We start from the raw sequence: 27,119 nt of genomic DNA, 5'->3' as shown, positions 1-27,119 counted from the left end.
TGAGATCTATCCCCAAAAAATGTATTGTCTTCAGTCATCTACTGGAATACCACCTTAACCTGAGTAAACGTCAAACTCATATTTTTATTCTCAGTTGGCCCGTCCATTTTTTTCGAAACCCACATAAGCACATACAAGTCACCAAAGCATTTTAATGTGTGTTAAACGTGTGTGGGATTTATATATCATTTAAAATGTAGATTATTTTTATGCATTTCGTAGACACTTTTTATCCAAAACCTTTAATAGTGCATTAAAGATATCTTATTGTCAGTATGCGTGTTCCTTGGGAATTGAGTCTGTGATCTGTGCGCTACTAACGCAATGATCTACCAATCCAGCTACTGTGACACATTTTCTAATGCAATATTTCTTCCCATATAACATTAAAACCATGAGACCCTCCTCCATACAATGAAACTTCTCACATCTGACCTACAACACAGTTCCCTGATTATAGTAATAATAGCGAGGATGTGTTTCATTTCAGGTGAATTTCTAATGAAAGAACTGACAACTGTGTCTTAAAGATCCTTCCTTTCTTTCGAGTCGTCCCGACACTTGAGACTGGAGGTCAGAGAGTTTGTACCCTCTCCCCCAGGGTCCCTCCAACAAGGTGGAAAGGGGGGTCTGCCAAGTCAAACACATGGAGGGAAGGCCTGTCTTGGCACTCTTTCTGGCTGTGCTGTTTTTGGTAACAGGTGGAAGAGATGATGACCACTCGCACCACATCAGCACCTCTCAATGCGGAGAATACAGCAACCAGGTACTGGAGGATGGCATGTGCCGACTGATGGCCACGCTGCCCCAGCTGGATGACCAGCGCTGTCCCGACATGTTTCGATGTACGGATGAGGTTTCTTACTGGCTTCATGAGAACGAGGAACGCAAGCAGCAGATCCTGGCTCTGCGGGAGACGGTGTCTGAACTTCAGGAGGAACTTCGAAACCATCGTCATCGAGTTAAATTGTTGGAGCTGCAGGTGCGTAAAAAAGAATTTAGTTGGGTTTGGGTGATTTAGTTTATGTATGTATGAGAATAATCTCAGGGACTTTCAACCTTCGGATACACATTGCACAGAAAATAGATGTGCTCTTTTGTTTAGCAGTGTATTCTTTGATGGTATTGTCTGTATTTTTTACAGAATAATTCTCAGAAATAATACATTTTGGATGAACATTTTGGATGTATTTCTTATGGTCCTGATTTACCACCTATAGTTGCACACCAGCCTATTTTTTTTTTGATTTATCAACCCCAACCTTGGAGCAAACAGTAAACTTTAGTGCTGCTGCACTAAAATGTAACTGGAAGAATCAAAGAAACTGCAGTATCAAAAGTCTGAATATTTGAGAATAGGTCGGGTAAGATGTGACGAATGCTTTAAAAGTGACTTTTAAACAGACAAACAGGAAACTGGAATCATTGGTCAGTAAAGGAAAAATGAATCTGATGCAGCAGGAAGAGACCCAGACATCAGTCAAAGATTCTGTGTTTAGTGCCAAACAAATCCTTACAAACAAGTCATAGATGAGTTCTGAAATTATTTCCTGACAGTGTTTACTTGTTGTTTTATCGAGAATAAAAAGAGATGCCAAGTGATGTTCTTATTGACAAAGAAAATAATACATTGAGCAATTCAATATTTTTCCAACATTTCCAAATAGATTTTGACTGAGTCAAGTTAAAAAAAGTGTTTTAAGGTAATTTTTTTTACCATTTTCCTATATACATGTACAATTATTCCTGTTGTATTGCTTAGATGTAAATACAGTGTGAACATGAATACAGAGCATCTTTTCTGTTATTTTGACCTGTTTCTCCTTAAAGTTTTTAAATGAAGTTTGGTAGAAATATTGTTAGTTCTTGACACAATGTATCAAAAAATCATAATTTAACCACAACACATACTTATATTACATTTTAAAATCAGAAAAACGATATAATATCGGTCACTTTGAAAATGTATGTTTCTGTTTTTAAAACACCACAAAAACATTTTAACAAAATGCAACCAACAGAACATTTAAATCCGAATCAAAATGTTGTAGAATATGTTATTAAATAATGTGTAAATATAAGATTTAAAATATATAATTAAACTGGAAGTGCTTCTAATCAGGACCAGTGTCACATCTTGAGAAGTGTAGCTATATATGTGATCCTGGATCACAAAACCAATCTTTACATTTTCAGTAAAAGACAAAAATACATTGTATGGGTCAAAATTATTGATTTTTCTTTTATGCATAAAATCATTAGGATATTAAGTAAAGATCATGTCCCATGAAGATATTTTGTAAATTTCCTCCCGTAAATGTATAAAAACTTTATTGTTGCGAGTGGATGGGCTGTCACAGTACCCCCCATTAACAACTTCAAAGGCAATTTTCTCAATATACAGATTTTTTTGCACTCGGTTGTATCTCCTATGTATATTGTCCTATTCTAACAACTCATACACCAATAGAAATCGTATTTATTAATTTTTCAGATCAAAATTTAATAAATAAATATATATATATATATATATATATATATATATATATATATATTGTACAACACTTTGGTCAGCATTGATTGTTTTAAATGTGCTTCAGAAATACTTGCCTTCAGTATGCATCAGATTTAATAAGTCGACACGTGAGACCAGATGAGTTGTATGAAAATAAATTCTATACATAAAATAAAATAAACCATAATATACATTTTTATTCGATGAATACACTTATTGTGTGATGTAACTATGATGTAAACACTACACGCATATAGTAATAATGACTTTTGATGGTATTTACCAAAGTATCGTCAGATACCATCAACGATACAACTACAGTACTTTTCAGTAAGTTTCCCTCCTGTAAATTCATGACACTGTAGCTTCGGCAAACTCGGCTCAGTTTTCAGACTAAAGTCTCCTTGACCTGAGGCCTGATGAGATTAACACAGGAGTGCTTACATCTCCGCACGTGCACTCATTAATATGCACCCTTAAGCTCCTCTTGCAGTGTTTCTCTCCTGCCCTTTCATGCCAATGCAAACAATAACCTCAAGCTTTTGTGTCAGCCTCCTGAGAATACAGCGTAGTGTTCTTTAAAGCTTACCTTAACCGCTGTTAATGGTGTTTGGATGTCTTTTAACAGAGCGAAGAAAAGAACCGTAATAACTCATCTGTGGAACAGCGTTTGCATGAACTGGAGGATCATTATGCGGATGCCACAACTCTGCTGCACATTCAGGGTTCATTGATCTATGACCTTCAGGCACAGATTCATAACCTTTCACTGCTGGTGGAAAAAGTGAGACGTAACCCAGGTTGCATGATCAACATCGTCCGCACCAGCCCACTACTCAGTGGACAAGAAGCCCTGCATCCTGGTAACATATTCATGAGCAACCAATATACGTGATTTTTCACCGTCTGAACTCAATATTAAAGTCCCTGTTAATAACCATAAATATAAACATACACTTGATCACATACATTTGGCCAATTTAAAGGAACAGCGCACCAAGAAACTCAGGGAAGGTCACGACCTCGGAAACACCAGCTTTGCTATGTATATTGTAGATCTATTATAGTTTTGTTTTAAATAACAATCGTTGTGAAAAATAATACTAGTTAAAACTGAAAAACTGAAAAAAATGAATGCAAATGTGCAATTAATTTATTGAAATATTTCCTCTCACGAGAACACAGGGGTTCAGCTGACAAAAAAGTTTGAAAAGCCCTGTAGTAAACTATAACAATAACCAAACACTGGGATATTGATCAGTACTTGGTGTTGACCAACAGGGGGTGACAAATCAATCTCCAAAAGTATTTTAGTTCATAGATTGAGAGAATTTTCATGTTTTTGTTTATCGTTCCAGAAGTCCAGCATGTCAGGAATTGTCCTATCGACTGCGCCTCCCTCTACTTCAATGGAGTAGGTCGATCTGGATCTACACCGTGGTGCCCTCGCTAGGGGCAATGCCTGTGGAAGTCTACTGTGATATGGACAAAGATGGTAAAAAAACAGAATGCATACAGCAAACCCCAATAGAACCAAAACACAAAAGAATGTTATGGATTTAATGGTTATAATGGGAATAGTACTTGCATAAAGGGAAACTAAGTGTCTGGTGTGTGATGGATTCCATTGGTGGGGTTATCTAGCGGATGAATCCTAATGGATGCTAATGTCCAAAACACACTACAAAAAGGAATTTTGTCTTGGTTTTAATGGAAAAAGCTAATGGTTCATAGTAATATTTCAATGGAAACCATTAACCTTTCTCGGACGGTTTCATTTGGGTTTCTTTTGTTTTTCATGCACACATCAATCTGGCATTTCTCACATCATTATTCCATCTGCAAATTAAAACAAGTTACTTTGAATAAATTGGTTACATTTGACATTGAGCTTATATTTGTTAACAATAGTAAATGCATTAGCAAACATAATTTAACAATGTTTTTAGCATTTATATCAGGTTGTTATTGTGATGTAATGCAATACAATTGTTCACGTTAGTTCATTGTGCGTTGTTAACAGGGTTTGATTTTTAAAATGTAGGCTATTTGTAAATACTGAAATTAACATGAACAACGATTGATGCAGTGTTGTTGTTATAATTCATGTAAGCTAATGCATCTACGTGTTAAAGAATTAATCTGTTGTACCAACACTTATAAAACTGTGCTGATAAAAAATAAAAAGTATCTTTATAGTGGGGCCATTTGCTGGTAAAGACCACAGAATATCTATTGTTAATAAATCAATGTTTTATTTTATATGGTTTATGAAGAACTTTAGAAAAACACAGCAAAACAAGCTCTCATAATGGACCTCAAAATGACTTCTACAATACGTCCAACGCGACTACAATTTTGTGCTGAAATTGCACCGGCGGGACACATGAGTTTCCTGTTTTGAGGCTGGAAATAGGATATGCAAATATCTTTTTGATGACCTGCAAAACGCTCTCTGATCATAAGTATAATTGTGATGGTCATAATCTGAACACTAAATTACTCGCCATGTCCATTAAACTCATAAAAACAGATTTGAATGTTGAATGCTTGGATGTATATCAGACATCTCCAATGTGTCTCTGGTCGGGTGTTTTGATGACGTGATGTGTTTTTTGGCAGGTGGTGGTTGGACTGTGATCCAGCGTAGGCAAGACGGTTCTGTGAACTTTGACCGAAGCTGGAAAGAGTATAAAGAGGGTTTTGGGGACCTACATACAGAATACTGGCTGGGTAATGAACACATCCATGATCTGACCCGTCAGGGTGACTATACGCTCCGTATCGACATGGAGGACTGGAGCGGGACGCACAAGCACGCCGTTTATCAGAGCTTCAGGTCAGGACATCATCATCTACATGACTCTTGCAGTAGTTCAGATGAATGGGAGGTGACGGGACGTAGCCTCATGTTTTAAGATGTAGAAACAAAAGTTGTGGGTTTAAGGGCTGAGTTGTGGAACCACATCGATCAAGAACATCTACTCATCTGACCTAGTTAACAGTCACCTTTGGTTTGCTTAATTTTTTGCATTGTTCACCTGCGGAGGAATCAAAGATGTTCTTTCATTCGTGTTTTTCAGCGTTGAGAATGAGAACACGCAGTATCGTCTGCATGTGTCTGGGTTCAGTGGAACGGTGGAAGATTCCTTCAGCTGGTACCACGACAAACAAGGCTTCAGCACACCAGACACGGGCAACATCTGTGCAGAGATCTCCCACGCTGGCTGGTGGTATAACCAGTGTTTCTACGCAAACCTCAATGGCATCTACTACAAGGTACAGTGTGGACGATCGAATGTTGTCTTAAAGGGACAGTTCACCCAAAAATAAAATTCTGTCATTTGACTCAACCAGACACCTTCACTGAGAAAGATATTTGGAAGAATGCTTGTAAACAAACAGTTCTTGACCACCATTGAATACCATAGTAGGAAAATTGCTTTATGAATTTCTTGATGTTGGACACAAAAGATGACATTTTAAAGAATGTAAGAAAGCAAGTTTCCGTGGCACTATTGACTACCTTTGTCATTTTTCCTACTATGGTACTGTAGTCAATGGTGGCCCAAATCTGTTTGGTTATAAGCATTCTTACAAATATCCTCCTCTGTGTTCATCAAAGACATTTGTATAGATTTGGCACAACTCGAGGGTGATAAAATTAATACTTAAAATTTTTCTGTAAAACTGTTCCGTTAAGGTATTGATGTCCGAATGTAATTCTGCCTGATGCTGGTTAGTTTTTTTAACCTGTCCAAGTTCAATAAAAATGACAATAGGCCTATTAATAAAATATTAAATCGTATATTTGTGTTTTTATTCATTTAGTCAAACCTATGTAATAGGGTACATTCATGAGATCTTTTCATTTTCAAATGTAGTTGCGTAACCGTCCAAATAATAAATATACTATTAAATTCACATGCACCATATATTGCAGGTTTTTTACATTTTAAGTGCTTCTCATGTGTCAGAACTTACTCATACATTACTCATACCTTCCGAAGCAAAGTTAGGCCTGATTCACATTTCGCGTCTAAAACTGCTTGGTAAACGCAAGCCAGGCCTCTTTCTTTACTGAAATGACTCACAGTGTGCATGCGGGACTCCGAAAAGTTGAACTATTCCATCTCGATGCGACGCCGATGCACCTCCATTTTAAAATAACGAATCTAAAATAAGGCAGAGAGACACCAAATGTGAATCTGCCCTTATGTGTCACCTAATTATACAAATTTTGAGGCTATTATTACGTATGTGTATGTCTGTATTTTTGTAACGATTGCATGTGCCCACTTTTGCAAAGACATCCCCCCCAAATGTCATACAGTGAAAAACTCTGAAAAAAATTATTTTAAATTCTAAAGAACGGTGTTGCACAATGTGCAATTTTTGGTGACTGAGAAATGTATGAAATTATTTCGAAGTTTGTGCGCTTCCATCGTCACCTCATATGTGCCTTCACAACACATGAAAACGCAGCTATATTGAACCACAGTTTTGCTTAGACTGATAAACATAAAAATCTTTGTTTTGTTTAACAATGACTTGCATTGTCATGAATCTGTGTTTTTGAGTCCCATGGAGTTTACAAAGAAATTCTTTTCAAAAGCCTTTATTACATCTTGGCTCATTAAAAATGTGTTGTGATAACTGTTATGCTTTCGATCCAGCTAACCACAAGCTTTGATATCAACTCAACATAAAAAGAACCAGATCTTGTTCAAATTTGTCACCTCTGTGTCTATGTGATGCTCTTACTATCATAAACAGGGTGGCCGCTATTCTCTGAAGGGGAAGAACCCGCTCGGGCCCTGATGGTATTGTGTGGTACACATGGAAAGATTCAGACTACTATTCTCTGAGGAAGGTGAGCATGATGATCCGACCCAGAATCTTCCGACCGCATCTATCGCCCTGAATCAGGGTGAACCATGAGCTCACACTTCAACCAGCCAATCACAGCTCTCAGAGCCACAAAGACGATGATGATTTAAGTCTATAGATGGCAGAAGAGAGGAGATGAGAGGACCACGGACCATATGTGGTTTATGAAGTTTGCAAGTCAAAATGATTGCAATTCAATAGTTGTCATTCATTAATCCATATTTGAATATAACATACATGCCTATATTTTCTATACCCAAGATCGTAAGATTGAAATACTTGACTTATTTTATAAATAGACTAAGCTCCTGTATGTTTTTTCTGTTATATGTTTATACTGTGAATGATCTAATGGGAAAATGACACTAATAAACACATGCAGTTACTTACTGGGTGTATCGAACACATACAAAACAACACGTCTTTTGAGATCGGCTCATTCATATGCGCCGTAAGCCATCGTTGCTAGCGGGTCTTCAAACAGAAAGACGACCTGCTGCACTGCATTCAGAGCACACAAATATACAAATATCTGCCATGATGAAGAAGTCCAATGCACAATAAGCAAAATGAATAAAAAAAACAACACAGTATTGTTATATTGTGTCCAGTCACTATTGATTCTCAACCTGAACCAAGAAATAGACACATTTGAGTACAAATCGAGATTTATTAATTCACAATCATATATTTTTATCATCATGTGTGCAAAAGGTTTGCAAACACTGCTATACATAAAAAATATAAATGAACAACGAACATGCATCGAGAGTATAAATTCATTCTTACAGAAATTGTGATAATTGAGGTGAATGTATACATTTTATAACAATCTTGCAAAATGGCTGTTTGTAATTCGGCTTTGGGACGTGAGAGAAATAAGTGTTAAATGTAGTCAGTAATGAGAAAAAGGACCAGCCCTCCTGCATCTCCAAAAACGTTCAATGAAAACCATCTTCATGTTGTTTCGGCCATTACAACCAAACATGACAAACTGATGCGCAGTAAAGTGCAGTGAATAAAAAGCGTTTTTTCTCGCATACGACATAGAAAACAGGGCACGGTGAATGTAGGCTCGGATAATTAGGCCACTTGCTTAAAAGTAGCTAATCATGGTTTTATACTGTTATGTCTCGCCGAGAGATAACTCATCGCTTGTATTTAACCTACACAAAAACAACACGGCACAGACTCGAAACCCACAAATGGAAAAGAATAAGAAAAATCCTAACAAAGTGATAAGAATGAGAAACATCCAAACGAATTGATGAGTTTATAAATCAACACCAGATTATTAAGAATAATAAGCCATTACCAACATCTGATTCTTAATAGAAAATCTGTAGCTGCTTATTTTAAAAACACTTGAGCTTCGGCCACTGCTCACGTTGTACGTACAGTAGCTCTTTTACTAAACTGTCTTTGGCCTGAGATTGACGGATCTATTTATGGCACTGACATGATAACAAGTAACATGAACAGAATAGAAAACGGCAGAGAAACATCAGAGACGTGAGGCAGCTGAATCCATCCTCACATAGTAGTGAACTGGCTGTGAGCTTGTCGCAGTTTCTCAGCGATCTGCAAAGATGGATGACCATCATTACAGTTAAACTTCAAACATCTTTTTGTTTTCACCCATTTTATTTACTTTATGCACAGTTGTGATCAGGATAAAATTCTCAACGAAGTTACTAGTCGAATCTTTGCTGTTTTACTCACCGTCTCGTAAAATTTCACTTGTTCCTCCAAGTACTGCTGCATCACAAGATTGTAGTCATAGATACGGTTGCTATGGAAGTGGTTCATCTCAGCTGTAAAGAGTAAGAATTTCAAAATCATCCAGTAAAGTAGCTAGCACATTTCACAGAGATGATGCACTTTGTTCAGTGACCCCAAAAAATGTAATACGCACATAACATACGACATTATGTCACGAATCCTTTAAAGAGCCATTTTAGGATGCAATGACATCTAATGGGATGATGTCCACATATAACTTTTCAAAATACTCTTTGGGGTCACATTAAGTGTGTTCCAGTACCTTGCAAAGCGTAAGACATAACGCTGAGACGCTTCGTCATGGCGGTTTTATCCGTTGGGTTGATTTTGCTAGTGGCAACTAGTTTATCTCCTTCTTTTACCTTCTCAATAGCAGCCTGTTAAAATAGAAAAATAGAAATAAACCTACAACCCACACGTTTTCCCATCAGCCCCGTGTGTAATGTCGGTCTAAAGGACTGTCGGAGGAAATATGGACTTGGGGTCACCTTGTGAACTCCTATAGTGTCAGGGAAGCATCCCAGCAGACCTTTGTACTCATTGTTGGTTTCCATGAGTTTATGAAGGTCTTTCTTGGGCTACAGAAAGAGACAAATCAGCATGATTAAAGCAGGCAGACACACGGGGTCATTTCATTCAAACAGTCATGTCATTCTCAAACATTTGTAAATCAATGTGTGCACGCAAAACATAGAAGCCAAAACACAAACACAAGCGAAGAAAAAAAATCTGACATTTATGTCTATATACATATACACACGCACATTTAAATACATATTTATAAACAGTTTATTATATTTTGATAAAATGTCATGTTATTTATATAAACAAATTAAGAATCCATTCCAAAATGTTTTACAATTATTATGAATCTCATTCTGTGAACAGGTGAAAACATTTCTCCTGAATTCTATTCTGAAATAATTTATTTACTGAAAATTGAAATGGGACAAACAAGATTTTTAAGGCTGATGATATTTTGTATAGAAACACTAAAACAGTTGTTTTGTCAGGAACAAAAATAACTATATGAATCAAAAGCCTTTTTCACTCTAAAATCCAAATTTATTTTTAAAATGTTTTATATACATGTAAAACATTTTATTGTGTGCTTTGTACCCAGAATGCTCTGTAAAATAACTAGGAACCTAGAAACTTTCACTGTATAACTACATTTTGTTTTAGATTTTACATTAATTTGAGTTAAAGTTTAGCAATTTTGGTATATGCTTTTGTAATTTTGTCATTTATTTATTTTTATTTTTGCTATATAATATGGATACATTTTTATTTTGTGTTTAAAATTATCATTTAAGTGCTTAAAACTTTTTTTTATCTACATTTTACCTTAAGTTAAGTTTTTCCCAATTATTTTTAGGTCAATATTTTATTGGATTTCAACTAACAGAAACGTTTTAAAAGTTTCAATTTTAGTAAACTATAATGACCTTGCGACACACACAAAGGTTAATAGCTCTAATTACGGTTACACTGGCGCCAGAAGAAATTTTATCATACAAGTGCTTGGAGGCCAAACAACCAGATTTTCCATCATTGCAAGTTTTATTGATAAGAACGGAACTTAATGCACACGACTAAATGAATGTGTAGGCACATAAAAGAGAGGCTGAAAACAGCTTCCCAAACAACAAGGTTTAGGTCTAGAGTCTGATGTACAGGAGATGACATCTAAGTAAGGTTATTTAAAGTCAGATATAAATACTTCACAAGCAGGTTTAAAAACATAATAATCGTATGTTTATATTTATTGGACGAAATATTCCTTTTAACAGTTCACAGGGTTTTCTGTACCTGTTCTGCTACCATCAGGGCGATCTCCTCGTAGGTCTTTCCTGCAGCCGTCAGCGCATCAGTGAGTGAGGCCTCACCTGAGATTCACAATAACCAGAATACAATAATGATTGAACATCCAGATGTATTGATTTTAAAATATTAATAAACTCAAAACGAAAATTGTTTTCTCTTACAAACGTATCGTTTCATTTCAAAGAACATTTTATAACAATGACTGATGTATGTGCTTTTTAGAGCTTCAACATTTCGGATCCCATATATCATATAGATCAGAGATGTGATTTCATTTTTCAAACTATTCCTTTAATCAATCAGAGGGCAGTATCTACATGTAATAAACTGTGAGTTGCTCTGGAAGAAAAAAAGCTAAATAGTACTTTAAGGAACAGGATGAAGTCTTTCACAGTTTTTCAGTATCATCCCGGATGTTCAAAAGAGAAGAAACCCTATTCCATATCAAATTTACTTAGTAAGAGGAAGTATATAGTTTCTGGTACCTTGAAATCCACTGCTGTTAAACACTGAGGACAGATTCTGAAAAGCTTTGCCAATGCGCTGATACTCCTTCGGCAGGGCTGAAAGAGACAAACGCAGAAAATAAAACTAAACAGTCATAGGATCTAAAAACTGGAGATATAAAATGATTTTGATGAAATGTTTTATAAACCACGGGATCACATGAGAATCAGGGTTAATATGACATGAAAAAAGACATGTTAAATGTAGCTTCCCCAGGAACTTATTATAGTTACAGTAATGTATGGCATAGATGTGACACGATACACTTAATGTGATATTGGGATCACAGTTATAAAACATCACAATATTTTATGCAAAAAAAACCTGAAACTCACAAAACATATTTAAAAAAAAAATTACAACATTTTTGGGATACTTGGTATAGAAAAGAAAGTATTCAAGGTATTAATTTAATTTTCTGAATGTAAATTCACAAAACTTTAATGGATAAATAAATAAATCTGAACTTGAATGTGAAATATATAAAATAAAATAAAGTTAATAAGCTAAACCCTCAGAGAAAACTTATTAAAAGTGTAAAGAAATGAAAAAGAAAAAATGACAGTGACACTGGTTACATGTTGGCAGCTCAACCAATGGGGTTAAACAGACGTCATAAAAGACGCCATGGCCCTACAATACTTATTTTAAAAAACGGTTTCAAACTGGGATCTTTAAGATTTCGACTTTCTCTAACAGTAAAAATTCACAATAAACATTTTTTGACTTAAATATCAAATCTTTAAAGTGATAGTTCACTCAAAAATCAACATTCTGTCAATGATGTCAAAGATTCTGAAACATTGATACTATTTACTTTTTACTGTTGGGTGTCTGTCACTTTAAACTCTGTAAAGGGAGATTTAGCTCACTTTGCATAAAGACTCTCACTCCATGACAAACAAACACCATACGGGCTGATACTCACGACCAGTACAGCGTTTCCAGTGTTCGTTCCCCACATTCAGCAAATCTTTCACCCCGTCATCCATCGCTTTGGTGAACCGGCTAAACTGTTCACACTTCTGCTCTCTGTAGATAACAGAAAACACAAGTGAGTTTTCCTCTTCAGGGTCACAGAGATCTCGAGGTGATCTGCAGGACTTACACTTCGATGAGGTCCAGGTCCGGCACTCCCTGAGGCTCGATCGTAGAGAAGATCATCACACCAACCGTCTCGTCTTTTTCTGCTCGCCTCTTGCCCGTCTTCCAGTCCTGAAACCAACCATGTTAATTAAAAACTGCTGGGTTTCAACAAAAAAGAAGGTTGTGTTATGAAACGCAGCGAGGTGTTTATCAAGAAAGCAAATAGAGAAAGAAGTACTATGGTATTTTAATATATATTATGGTACTGGATATTTATCATATTTGGGTTATTCTCACAAAACCACTGAAACATTATTGCAGAAAAGATTTGGTAACATAAAAAAATGATTGTATTCCACAAAGCATAATTTTAACATAGGAATAAATTAATTATGTATTTTATTGCTTTTTCTGCTAAAATTGTCATTGCCGTAAAGCATGCAAGTATTATATTTGCATTATGTGCATTAATGCAAATTATACAAATATTTGTCATTCAAACAGTTAAATAAATGTTCTTCTAGTCGTGATGTGTACGAAACGTTTTTATTACTCTCATATCAAAATATTGATTTGACATATTTTACATGAATAATTTTCTATTAAAATATAGTTCATTCATGTTTCATTATGTATGATTAATAAAATAGTCCTTATGCTTAATGGTTTTGCTTTTTTTAGCAAAACATGCCATGTGACAGACAGTTTTAAATGGAGAATTTTTAAGCCTTCTTTTTCAAAATTGTGTAAAACTGTCAGGAAAAGGTATGTCACATCTTGTTTTAAATCAATCAAAAGGAAGAAAATCATGTTTGACATCTTAACACCAAGATTTCGTGAGAATCACCCATTTATGACCCATGGCATTTAATAAAGTAGGGTTGACTTCTTATTTAACCAAAACGTTAAATCAAACAAGATTAACAAAACACAGAACAAAGAAAAAAAGAATGTCCAGCATTTGAACTAAGAAACAAGTGTTTACCTTTTCATCTTTGTATGAGACAAACAGTTGAAAGACATCACTGGATGAGACGATTGGATGCCGGCACATTCGCGTCATCCATCCCTGAAGTCTTTCCATACGCATTTTAATAAACTCCTCCTCAAATCGCCCTGAACGGCAATCATGGCACAATGTTAACCAACCGCAAACTATTTCAATTCCTCAGCAGCGGTTATATGTAATTGAAAGTGCTCACCTGTCACCTGCTTGTCAGGCAGGCAGGGAATCGGTATAGCCGAGCCGAATTTATCCAGAAGTCTTTCATATAACCAATCGAAATGCTTATATCTGTGATTGACAGGCTTGTTTGTGGTCTGTGGAAACATGTTATACCATGAACGTCACTTGGAGACTTATAACAGCTTTGCAGTATTCAAACACGTTCCTGTACTCACGGTGGGTGTGACTTGGTACTCTATGTAGCTCTTCAGGCCGTACAATTTGGTGCCCTTTTTGGGGTCGGCTACAACACAGTCCAACTGAGGCTCTGGATATAACCACAGCGGACCCACTTCTCCCGACTGTACATATTGTATATCGTTTAAGAATTACAAACCTTTCCCAAGAAAACATATACAGTAGACTGATCAAATGTATAGCCTGATCTACAGTAAAGAAATGGCTTACATAAATGGGCAACTTGGTTCCTTTGGCGGGCTGTTTGGACAGAAGGTACAACTCAGGACCTGATTTGGAGAAGCCAGGAAATCTACGAAGAAAGAAAAATTAAAGATTTAAAAAAGTATACGGGTCAAAGACTTGTTATGAGTGTAAAACTGTTTTAAATTGATGTTGTAAAAAATAAGGGGAAAGTTTTCTGTTTAATTCAATTGGATTTTTGTTTTTTCTGAGCAGAAAATAAATATCATAAATTTTCCCTGATTTGCAGGAGACGCCCACTAAAACATCATCAAAAAAAAAAATACAACCAAATGTGACATTTCACTCCCACAAAACTTTTTTAACTTCCATTTAACGTGCTTTCTATTGACATTAAGTCCCTTTTGTAAATGTGTTTTGATGGGGACATCTTAACGTCAACATACATCATACAACATACTCGGGTAGGTTTTTACGCCTAACAGCACCAAAATGTCAAATCCAAAACTTGTTTGAGCTATTCAACTTGCTTATTAAGGGCCATTTTCATGGATGTGCCATGAGCTCCGCCCCTGTTGATGGCCCCGCCCTCTCCAGCCTCTGACTTCACGTCATCCCATTCCTCATCCCAATCGTCGTCTTCTGCACCTGTCAACGGATATCACGCATTTCTTTTAAATACAGAACCGCAAGTGCCAGAATTGTGTTAGTCAACCAAACGCACTCCAAATCACAGATACGACCTCAAACTCAGATTAAAATGCAGTCAAAACTATTTCACGTTGACACCCAGGGACACAAATCAGCTAAATGATACACTACTAAAAAACACGCATTATTGTGAGTTTCTGGCTTTGTACTCATGCATCTTGTTATTAAAACCAAATCAACGTTCTCACATTAGTCTGTACCTGAGAGATTGATAAGACATGGGTAGGGATAAATATCTTAAAAGAAAAGGAGAAGATTTGTCATGTTATTTTCCTAAAGGTGGCATTTCTGTTTTTTAATTAAGCATCACCAAATAAAAATTACTATTTGGTCAATGCATTTGTCTTACTTATAGCTGTACATATTAGGCTAGCTTAAGAGAAGTACATTTCCAAAACAACTCTTCTCTACACATTCTCATGTACGATGAGTGAATCAGTTTTGATGACATTAAACAAAAAAAATGCTTCATCATCGACACAGTGACTTAATGGGTGTAAAAGTCGCCCTGCTTTCGGGAATAATTCAGCAGACTTCCTGAAAAACCATGAAATAAACCCACTGCTTTCCTCCTAAATTTGTTTTATCAGAAACAAGATTTGAAGCTGCGTTTTACAACACAGTAGGTAAATTCTAGCCTCCAACCTTTAAAGAAACAGCTCACCCAAAAATGTTACTTTTGTGATCACTTACTCATCCTCAGGTTGTTCCAAACCTGTATAAGTCTCTTTTCATTTCTACTAAACAGAAAGGAAGATATCTAGAAGAATGTCAGTAACCAAACCGATCATAGTAGGGAGTAAATTGGGATAAGATCTGTTTGGTTACTGACATTCTTCCAAATATACTCTTTTGTGTTCAGCAGAACAAAGACATTTATACAAGTTTGCAACACTCTGATGGTGAGTAAATGATTGCAGAATTTACATTTTGGGTGAACTGTCCCTCTAAAACGCCGCAGACATAAACTGCTTCAAGAGGTTTAAGAGATGCCATCATCTTCTTTGGCAAACTTAAATCCACCACATGACTCAAATTTAGAAGAACATTTAATCACACCCACATTTTTATGACGCGTCATAAAATCACTTTCACAGCAACATTTAACCCTTACTATGACAACTCTTCTGAAGTGCATGGAGATCTTTGATCAGACTGAAAAAGCGAGCAGAAAAATGTCATGAAATGCAAACTAACTTTTGTTGCAAGAAAACTGGACTGATCGAATAAAAAAAAAGTCACATTAATGCACCGTAATATCGAAACATACCATATAAAGTTTCACATACTACAGTACATTAAAAATACTATATTAGCCAGTAAACAACTGCAGAAAAAGATAAGAGACCATTTCAAAATCAATTTTTCTTGTGAACTTGTTTAGGTAAAATGATCATTTTTGTTTCATTCTGTGAACTACTAACAATAATTATCTTTCAATTAAGAATATAGCTTCTAATTGCAGAAAATGAAAACTGGAGAACTAGGTGAAAATAACAGAAGGATGCTCTGTATTTTTTCAAATACTCCAAAGAAAACAAGTTCATTTTCACTTTTAAGCAATACAACTGTCATATTTGTGCATGTATTTAGTTTAAATAAACAAAAATGTTTTATGTGATAAAAACCTTGATTTTTATCACAGTTTTCACGTGTCTTGTCATGCTGTCAGTCTTTTACATTGCCGTTGGATGACTTTATGACACTCCTGAGGTTTGGTTTTGTTAAAATTCAACAGACTCTGGTCTGTTGAATAAAATGACCACACTATATCTAGAAATGCCGATTGGTTTTATAAATACTTTTTTTCCTGCGGCTGTATAGTGTACACTGTGAATATGCAGTAAGCTAGTATTAAAATTTGAACCCTAGCTTCTATGTTTCTTGTTTCCTGAATATGCTGGACTGAAATCTCTCAAAAATTATATCATCTCTGCTAGTAAGATATAAACATTATGACTTGAATTCTTGTTCAGTTCCCTTCACACAACTGTTTTCTGTTTGAGACATAAAGCTCAGGTTTCAATTTACGGTCATTATTTTAAATTCTTTCAAGAAAAACCAGTCGAAACATAAAATACATTTACGAATATGTAGCAAAACTCAGAACACTCAGACCAATGAATTTCTAATAGTTTTCATGTCAATCGTAAGTGCATTACACCGTTATATTTTGGATGTACACTCATTCACCATTGAATTGTGTAATTCTGCTTATCTTCATTGGATTATACTGAAGATTCCAACACGGCATTAATGGAGTTTTTACCTGGGCCCTGGTAGGCCTGTGGGTGGCCGTGTCCCCCAGACTGGCAGGCATTGCTGCTGTTTTTGCCCGTCTCTGTGCCCTCAGGGTGAGCCGCCCAGTCATTGGAAAATCCCCCTGAGGCGTTATTGTCAAACGCTGCCCATGGGTCATTTCCATTACTCGTCTGAAAGACACAGTTTTACAAAGTCACATCTTGGATTACTTTATGGACAAACATCTGAAAACATGTTTGTGGACTAAAAAACTCGAAACATGCAACTCGTGTTAAGCAGATTGAGGCTCTTTCAGCCTTTACCACAAGCCTTATGAGTAAAACATGCGGTTTTGATCCTTTACACCTTCATACGACTCCATCTATCTTTTAAACAAAAAAACAGCCCACTCACATCCGAGGACATGAGCCCGATAACCTTTATTTAGATTTTGATCTGAAAGGCCATTCGAGAGGTTATTTTAGACTGTCGTCTAATTCAAGGACTAACGAAATCCCATAACCCGTGAATAGATGGTCACGTCGAATGGACGGGGACACTTACCTGTCTCCGCTTCTCAATGTCTGTCTAACAGGGTTTAATAACACAAACCGAACAAATGACTCCATCAACGGATCTCTGGCCCTGATGACACAAAAAGCTCAGAGCCACAGTGCCAGAACACAAGCCACCATCTTGCCACCCACACACGTGCGTCATTCATGCACCATTTCAACCACCATCACATCTGATGAACTCTGACATTTCTCTCTGACGACCCATTTCTGCTCGAGTGATAAAAGCAAATATTGTTTTGTTATTTAACACGCAGCTGACGGTTGTACAAACATGCATCGGAAAGTACAAAAGTCTCCGCATTTCGACTCGTGCACAAACTGCGTGTCATGCGTTAAATGCGGCACCATGCGGCATGAAAGCGTTTTAGATTCGTTTGGTACAAATTATTTATGGAATAATCAAAGAATCACTCTTAAAATTAAGAGGCACTAAAAAGATGCAACTTTCTTTCAAATACACATAAATCAAGAGAAGCTATCCAACAGATAGCGATGTGCTCATTCGGTTTCAAAGTGACTGAATCAATGCAAATATGTAGTGAAAATCTGCAAATTTTACGCTGATAATGTTAAATAAACAGTGCTGATACGTATGATTGATGTGCGATTGATCTCTTGTTTAACATCAATGGAGACTGATTGAATGATTTTGCTCGTGTTAGTGACGGAAAGCGAGGACCTCCAGGATCGGGCATTTGTAAAGGGCCCCATGCGTGGCCTCTGAATCCATCATGCTGTTTGGCATTCCGGGTACCTCATCGGGCGAGGTGGAAGAAAAGCCCGGTGTAACTGGGGTGACTGGGGCTTCCGCCTGAGCTAATTCCACCTTGGAAGAAACAGGGCACATCATAAAGCATCTGAAAGAAAGGGTTACCCTGACATCCTATAGAAAAGACCTTTTACAGTTAGACTCGAACCACTGAATGTTTTCAAATAAGCAGCAGCGCTGTTTCTATTACAAACTAAACCCCACCGTAGACGACATTACAGAATCCGCACGTACTAAAATTATGCATCAAATTAATATGTCAAACTTTCCTCCCTGTACAAATGTATTTTTAATTATAGAAGCATTTCACACAAAATGATTGTGAAATAGTTCACAAAATAAAAATCCCTCATCAATTACTAATCCTCATGTTTTTAAAGACCCTCATTGCCTTCTGCACGAAATGAGCTTTTACAGATGTCTTTAAAAATAATGTCATGAAATGGAGGACTTGGAATGCAGTGCAGAAATCATTTGCAGTTATAATATATATACGATTTTATTATGTTTTTTTTGTAGCGTCTCCTGCATTCCAGGGAGCATTCTTCGCTTCAGGGAATGTGACCGGCCAATCAGGTTTATTCTTTTGAAAGACATCGTGTGGGACCATCTCTGCCTGATAGAGGATGATACTGCTTTATCAGTTCTGGCATTATGACAAATGGAAACGTAAAAACAGATTGAGATCAAAATGAAACTTCGGTCATGAATTAGTCAAACCTGTGTAAATGTTTTTGAAGAATGTGAGCACCTCACATTTTTAAGGCATCCTAGACTTCCATAGTAGAAAAATTAAAGGTCGAAAAACCTGAATTCCTCAAAATATCTTTTTTTGTGTTCAACAGAACAAAAAAAATTGACAATAATTAACCTATAGTCAGTTTCTAATATTCTTCCAAATATCATTCTTTGTGTTCAACCGGACAAAAAAATGTATACAGGTTTGGAACAAGGGTGAGTAATTCATGACAAAATTTGAATTTTTTGGATGGACTATCCCTTTAACCTTCTTTGTTTTTTGTAAGAAATGTTTCTGGCCTTATTTTTGCATGCACACCTCTGATTTTAAAGAAAAGAGTGCTTGTCAATCTTTTACCGAAGGGAGTGTTGGAGATTTTAATGCGTCTTTAACTACGCACGAAGTCAAGTAGACCCATATCATCTATCGCCAGCCTGTGGATCACCGATACAAGACAGTATCGATGGGCGGGGTAATTACGCAATTTTCTATGACAAGCTGGATTTGAGGACAAAAACAGAAGCTTACGTGTCTAGAAAATGCTCATGTGTGACTGCATTTAGCATTCTATCAGAGTTTAAGTTCAGTGCAGTTGGCTTCACTGTTACTTACCACCGCAACCTATTAAACGAGAGAAAGTAAACTATTGCTATAAGTCAATTTCCTTCATTCAAATGCGTCCTTGATGCCTGTGTGCTGTATTTACTTGATTGCCAAACTGGAACAACTCGTGCGCTGGTTTTAAACCCTCACGGGCATAGAAATTCCTGCGAGGAAAAGCCATCAAAAGCTCTCTCGTGCGCTGAAAACTCAAAGCCCGCACATTATAAACTCTCTAAGCTGTGTGCATAGGCAAGCTCTCTTCCATGAAGAAATGTAATTTCTTTTGTAATATTGATTTGCAACATATATCGCAAACAGCCAACTATCGTCATGGGAAAGAGTAGTACGATAGTATCGTCAATCGGAACAACCCCTAGACCCATTGAAAACAAATGTTCCGCAATTGAAATAAAGTGTCAACCACAGCTTCCTCCTCTTCAAAATATGCTGACCGCATCACAGCTTCTCTACAAAAAGAATTGAAATGAAAAGAATTCTTTCCCTTAAAGAAAGCTTGTGTTTCTGTACTGAATCACACACCCACAGGTATCACAAACACATACTGTACAGGACAATGTGAACATTTAATCCCATTACAATTATGATATTAACACTGCCGTGCAACATCTGGGCCCTCGCTGACTCATTCATTAACAACACAGGATGTTTCATGCACAGTTTCAGGGTCTGCACATTTTTAAAGAGATGTAAGAGTAAGATGTTTTATGATTTAAAAGTAGAGCCTCTCTTCCTGTGCACTTCCTCGGAGGAAGAACATTGAGAACGACAGAACAAACATAGACAAATACACCCTTCCTATTTTTTTCTACTTGCAGCAGTTGTGGATGGATTAGTCAACAAAATGTTCTGTTTTCTCGATGGCTCACCTGTACTGTGCTGGCTGGGGTCGGCAAGTGACTGTCGAAAAACGAAAGATCGAGAGGGGCTGCATTTCCGCCAGAGGTCACAGGTTGAACCTCCTTGACCTATGTAAAAATACAGAGATAAATTAATGCAATTTAATAACTTGACTTAATAACTTAATTTAAAAACTACTGTAATTATAACCAATTACGAAAATCAAATCAAAATGAAACGTCAATGTGTTCGCAACAAATCATATTAAATAAAATAAAAAAAAATTAGCTATAACACAATAAGAAATGAAAGAATATTTATTTTGCACCAAGAGTTAAAAAATAAATTAATATGCAGTTACTTGCACACAAGATTATACTGTCTCAGGTCATCATGTATGTAATGCATTCCAGACGTTTTTCCTCAGGAAAGTCAAATAAATTTCCATTTCCATCTGCACCGTGTGCTTGCTATAAGTTTGCATAGTTTAGAGAGGAAAAAGTAGTTTTACTCTGATGTGTGTTAGTCGTTTGTTTGTCTTGCTAAAGATGCTTTAGAAAAAAATGACCATAAAGACATTAAAAGGGTACAGAAAATTACAGCAATATTCCCAATGTTGCTTAAAAGAGCACTGTGGATATTTTAGCGACATCTAATGGTAAAGTTGTGAATTGCAACCAATGGCTCACTCTCCCCACCCCTCCCTTTCGAACCCCTACGGCGGCTCTCACAGGACAAAGATGTTGTCATGTTTTTGCTTCTTTGCCAAAGAAGATAACGCATTTACCCAATGTAGAGCAGTTTGTCCGTAATGTACAAACAACGGTGAATTCCAAGTAAGGGGACCCGCGGGGTATGTACATAGAAATAGGTCATCCTAAGGTAATAAAAACATATCGCTTCATTACGTAAGGTCTTTATACTCCTCTGAAAAGATAGTTATGTATACTATATAAAATTTCTGTCAGTAGATCCTCAAAAAATGTGCCAGCAAAAAGGTTTCAATTCTGTATATCGGACAGCCCTCAAAACACAACACCAAAAACAGCTGTGTTTACGCACAGAAAGTCAATTCAGGAAAGTGTGAGCAACCATCTGATCAGTGTTTGGTTCTTTGACCAGAGACATGAAGGAAGCGTGTGTGCAGCTGTGAGTTATAATAGGCCAGAGTGGACAGTGAGAAACAGTCTAACTCAGTCCACAGCCTATTTATACAGAGACTGAACTGTTTATGAAGACTGTGTGCACTGCTGAAGCAAGATGTCTTGTGTCTTTATAATACCATTACGTCTAGCTCAAACACGGACTAATGCACTTAAACACAAACACACAGCTGCATGATTCTGTATCAACATCTGAAAGCAAAATTTATATTTCTTATTTTAGTAATCATAGAATTTACATGCAACTACACGCTAAAAACGTACACATTCCAGTGATAAAGTGGCACATTCATTCAGGATTACACGCTCAGACCTCCACCCGTCCACCCCCCCCAAACACCAACACACTGTGACTGGCCACAGGAAAAGAAAAAGCTTCCTGTTCAACAAACAGGTCACATTCCAGCAGCACCAGTTTCTGTATCTTTATGGTGACAAACACACTGTTAATCTGCATATGGGTGTGTGTGTGTGTGTGTGTGTGTGTGTGTGTGTGTGTGTGAAAGCATTATGCCGTATATATAACGTACAACAAAGATATCTAATATGCTGTCAGAAATAGTGCAGTTATGATACATGGTACAAAGGTCAAATTATAAACAGCGTTTAAGAAATTAATAGAATTGGCCAAAAGCTACTGCAAGACCCAATCGAGACATTTTACCCTCAGATATTGAACCTTTTCCATCTTATAAATCATAGATATATACGTAGATGCAACCTTCAACCGCAACGTATACAGACAAGTGCGCCAATTTTTTTGTTGCTTTCATCACCTATTATGAAAAAGCAATGGCTGCGTCCGAAATCGCCTACTTCCATACTAAATAGTAGGCAGAAGAGAGTCATGAGTAGTATGTCCGAAACCTCAGTATGCAAAAACCAGTAGGCGAGAAATACCTAGAGGGTCTACTACTTCCGCCGAGATTTGCAAGAGTGGATCGGATGAACGCTTATCTATCCCATGATGCCACGGGAGCTAAGCAACAGTCAAATTTCAAAGTAAATCCAATAAATATAGCAGAACTTTAAGGTGGACTTTTGTTCCTAATGTACAGTTAGTGCCAATACATGAATTTCTCGTGAGTAAATTGTGTTTTATCAACGCACATGTGTAGGATGTTGTTAATACGTTAATAGGGTCACATGACTATAAAACATGGCGGACGTCTTTGTCTTGTTGACAACAGCACAAATCAGAACAAATCATTTGTGCAAATATTGACGTTTGCAGACGCACAAACTTCCTCTTGAGTGTCACAAACCGATTTGCCCGTACCAATATGGCGGACAACCTAGGTATATAGTCCCATAGAAAGAATCTGCAAATGATGCATTTATGTATTTATATCTACATTTACATTTGGCAGATACTTTAATCCGAAGCGACTCGCATTGCATTATACTATATATATCTACGTGATCAAAGCTATTAAGTTTTCACGTTTTGTGTACATTAAGTGCGTTCTACGCGTCAACAGCGATTTACCTCAATATAGTCCTCTGGTACCAATCCGACCTCTCCTCTGGAATTTCGAGCCTCGATCCATCCTCCACCTATGCTCTGGGAACAGAAAGGAACGGATCATCTTTGCATGAAAGATTCTGATTCAAACACACGCAACAACACAGACACGGGGAGACAGATGTCACGAAATGTTATGCAAGTGTTTAACTCACCTGATTGGTGATGGTGATTGTCTCACCCTCTCGCACTGACAGCTCATTATTTCCAATTTCAGCCGCGAAATCATATATCACAATTGCCTGCATGGAGAGGTGAAACACAAATCAACACAGCACGTGTATACATACACACAACAGATTTGCTAGGACGTGTTGGTTATTATTCATGGCATTGAACCTGCTCGACTAGTTCCCCAGACACCGCTGAAAGCACACGACCTCAGCATAACTCTGCTTAATATTTAACTCAAACTGTTTTTGGGAGATTTTTATGCGTATTGGAATACCAGTTGTGGAGGCCGTTATATGTTGACTGGTGCCTTTGCAAATTAATATGGAGTGTCTTGTGTTAACGGAAGTTCAGAAAATACCCCAACATAACAAACACATATAATTCACAGTTATGTCATAGTAACATTTTGCAAAGGAACATTTTTATTTTTGTAATGTAATCTTTTTAGAAAAAAAAAAACTAAACTTTGGAATAAAAATACTATTTAAACTGTTAAGTAGATAGATATAAGTATATATCAAGTCACTATGTGTGGTATTATCATTTATGCTCTCAAAACAATATTTCTGTCTTAACAGTATGATAGCCTTTCTTTTTTTTCTACACATTATTTCTCTTAGCAAAGCTGCTTATTAATTATCATAAGAATAATTTGTCCCCAAAAGCTTATTTTCCTTATTGTCAAATATGTGAATATTTTTCATTCAATTGACATTTGACCCAAACTTTTCCTCATAACATTTACACAAAAACTTCAATTTAGGCGATTACAAATGATAAAGGAAGCAAAATGTCACCATTTCATGATAAATGCATGCGCATAAAAAAAAATCTCTTTTCACAAAGCCTCTCTTATTCTAACACATATCTAACACATTATGCCAACACAGAGACACAAAGCAGACAGAGAGGAACTCTGTGCTAGAGTCTCTCTGTGGAGCTTTTAGGCTCCAAAGTTTCTGTGGCTACAAAACTCCTTGTTTCTCTAACAGAGACAAATAATATATACATCTTAGAACTATATTTATCAACACAATAAACCACTGATATCATACAGCTGGTAAAATAAATATTGAACACGTCACCATTTTACTCAGTAAATATTTCTCAAGGTGCTGTTGACATGATATTTTCACCAGATACGTCCCAAATATTCAATAAATACAAAACAAATACATTTTCACATATTAAGTAAAATAAGCAGATTTTTAACAAAAATGTCTCTGTACACTTCTCCATTCATCCTTCCTTCAATTATATAAAGTTTGCCAGTGCCATATGCTGAAAAACACCCCCAACACCATGATGTTCACCTCTAAGCTTCACTGTTGGTGTGGTGTCTTTGGGGTGATGTGCAGTGCCATTTGACCTCCAATCATGGGGTGTATTTTGGCATCCAAAGTGTTCAATTTTGGTCTCATCTGACTAGACTATACTCTCCCAGTATTGCAAACGCTTGTCTAATGTTGCGCAGCAAATTTTAAACAAGCTTTAACATGTTTTTTCTTCAGCCACGGAGTCTTGCGTGGCGAGCGTTCAAACAGGCCACTGCACATTACTTATTGTTTTCTTTGTCAATTTCAGGTCTTTCTGAAGTTCTCCACAAGTAGTCCTTGGCTCTTGGACCACTCTTCTGATTATTCTTTTTACTCCTCTGTCAGAATTCTTGCGAGGAGCACCAGGTCATGGTTGGTTTATGGTGAAATTATGATCTCGTCACTTCCCGATAATGGCCCCAACAGTGCTCACTGGAACATTTAGAAGTTTAGAAATCCTTCAATAACCAATGCCTTCGGTATGTTTCACAACAGTAAGGTTGCGAAGGTCTCGAGAGAGCTCTTTGCTTTTACACATTATGAGATGACACCTTTTATATCCCATCAGTTGGGGCTGAAAAAGCTGATGTTCATTTCCATTGACAAGGAGAAGCATTGCTTTCTAATAACTGATAGATGTCTTGGCTTTCCATGCCTTTTTTTTCACCTCCTGTCCTTCATGTATTCAATACTTTTCATTGTCAAATTCCCTTTTATTATACATAACTTAATTTGTCAATTTATTCGTTTTGTTTACATGTATGGATTACTTGTATTGTTACCGACATCGGGTGAAAATTCAATTCACTAAATTAAATATATTAACTAAGAAAAATGGTGACGTGTTCAATACTTATTTTACCGACCGTACATGTGTAAGTCTCTAACACAAAGATAACCCAGATTAAAACCATCAAATAACTTCAAATGGATACTTCTAACAGAAGTTGCATTTATAATGATTTTTTAAGTTTCTGTGGGACTATACTTGTTGTCTGTTGTGTTCTATTGTTAATATGTTGTATGGCAGAAGGGAACTAATAGAAAACCATTAAATCTTATTAGAAAAAGACCCCAAAACACTATGAAGGACTTCAGTCAGGAGTCTGATGGTAAAAACCTAAAGCTGTAATAATAGTATTTGTATTTTGTTGTGATGACCCGCAATAAAAAAAAAGAGAAAACAAGCTAGAAGGAGGAACTGAGACTAAACTTGTAAGGGAAGGATAGATATAGCACTCCTATCTGTACGCATGTTTATACATCTCCTCAAATAGACATTGAAGAGCGCATACTTAAACTACGTAAAAAATACTGAATTAAAAGAAAATCTGAACACTGGGTCTTTTGATTGAACATAGTCTTCAATGAAGGGTCAACCATTCTTACGACTGTACTAGAATAAAAACGTTATTCGGTTAGCAACTTTTGGCGGACTACAATTCCCAGGAAGCATCGCGGATGACGTCATGGCCCCACTAAAATGTCACAAGACTCTTAATGATACATATTTTCCTATGCTTACAAGGAAGCCTTAAAACACCATTTAAATAACAAAATGCGACATTAAGAAACATTTTAGAGAGTTTAACAATTCGGTTATAAGACCAGGGAAACTGCGTGTGTTTGGAAACGTTTTCGCAGCTCGAGCGGACTTTGATTTTAAAGTAAATAAAAACACACGGATCAAGAGCTCGAACCCCTTAATACTGAAAACAAGTCCTTACCTTCGTTTCCATTGTACACAAGAACCAATCATTACAGAAACGTGAAGTTTAATGGCGATAAACTCTCTCTGTTCTTCATCCACACATTTCTTTGCTGCGAAAACGATCCTTCTCGACGTGGTTAATTTCAGTCCATTACTTAATAGTCAAGTCGTTTACACTTTATCCTCTAAACCCAACAGTTTAGATGAAAAGTGCAAGTAACGTGTGGAAATCTAAACTCGTCGTTTCTACCACTCATGGAGTGACCAAGTGTTTCACGAACGAGTCGCGAGACCGGAAACAAACTCAAGTCTGCAGTGCACTAAAACTCAACCCAGCTGCTGTTTGTCCACGAAGGGCCAAAACACATTTATTAATATAAATGACAATAATTGGACAAAGGTAATAGTTATACAGTGCATAGATCAAATATCATATCAACATTATTAAAATATATTTATATCGTGTTTCTATGTGCAATGTTTGTATTATTCTGCATTGAACGTGCTCAAGAATAGGT

General features: G+C 36.6%; 2 protein-coding genes across 4 annotated transcripts; one reads left to right on the top strand and one right to left on the bottom strand.

The window, feature by feature from the left end:
• Positions 1-646: 646 nt before the first annotated feature.
• Positions 647-7,547, top strand: si:ch211-203k16.3 (fibrinogen-like protein 1). The gene is given in 8 exon segments (XM_056765050.1): positions 647-982; positions 3,144-3,378; positions 3,874-3,942; positions 3,945-4,010; positions 5,138-5,354; positions 5,599-5,794; positions 7,292-7,327; positions 7,329-7,547. Coding segments are annotated over 8 exon segments (1,266 nt in total). The 3' UTR covers positions 7,440-7,547.
• A 508-nt stretch (positions 7,548-8,055) lies between these two features.
• On the bottom strand, positions 8,056-26,904 carry snx9b (sorting nexin 9b). 3 transcript variants are annotated; one of them, XM_056764208.1, is made up of 19 exons: positions 26,618-26,904; positions 23,556-23,642; positions 23,365-23,439; positions 20,742-20,840; positions 18,423-18,569; positions 17,194-17,356; positions 14,744-14,861; positions 14,241-14,322; positions 14,009-14,134; positions 13,810-13,927; positions 13,593-13,723; positions 12,630-12,736; positions 12,450-12,553; positions 11,500-11,577; positions 11,000-11,076; positions 9,676-9,765; positions 9,450-9,564; positions 9,128-9,219; positions 8,056-8,986 (listed from the first exon to the last, which is right to left on the bottom strand). In XM_056764208.1, the coding sequence occupies exons 1-19, from the start codon at positions 26,627-26,629 to the stop codon at positions 8,939-8,941; spliced, it is 1,869 nt and encodes a 622-aa protein (XP_056620186.1). In that variant the 5' UTR covers positions 26,630-26,904; the 3' UTR covers positions 8,056-8,938. The 3 variants fall into 3 exon arrangements, with proteins under 3 accessions (XP_056620186.1, XP_056620187.1, XP_056620189.1); XM_056764209.1 differs by having other exon boundaries at positions 18,498-18,569; XM_056764211.1 differs by lacking the exon at positions 18,423-18,569.
• Positions 26,905-27,119: the final 215 nt, after the last annotated feature.

The sequence above is a fragment of the Triplophysa dalaica genome, chromosome 13 (assembly GCF_015846415.1).
Source record: "Triplophysa dalaica isolate WHDGS20190420 chromosome 13, ASM1584641v1, whole genome shotgun sequence".
NCBI classification, from domain to species: domain Eukaryota; kingdom Metazoa; phylum Chordata; class Actinopteri; order Cypriniformes; family Nemacheilidae; genus Triplophysa; species Triplophysa dalaica.
This window is presented reverse-complemented; position numbering and strand designations above follow the sequence as displayed.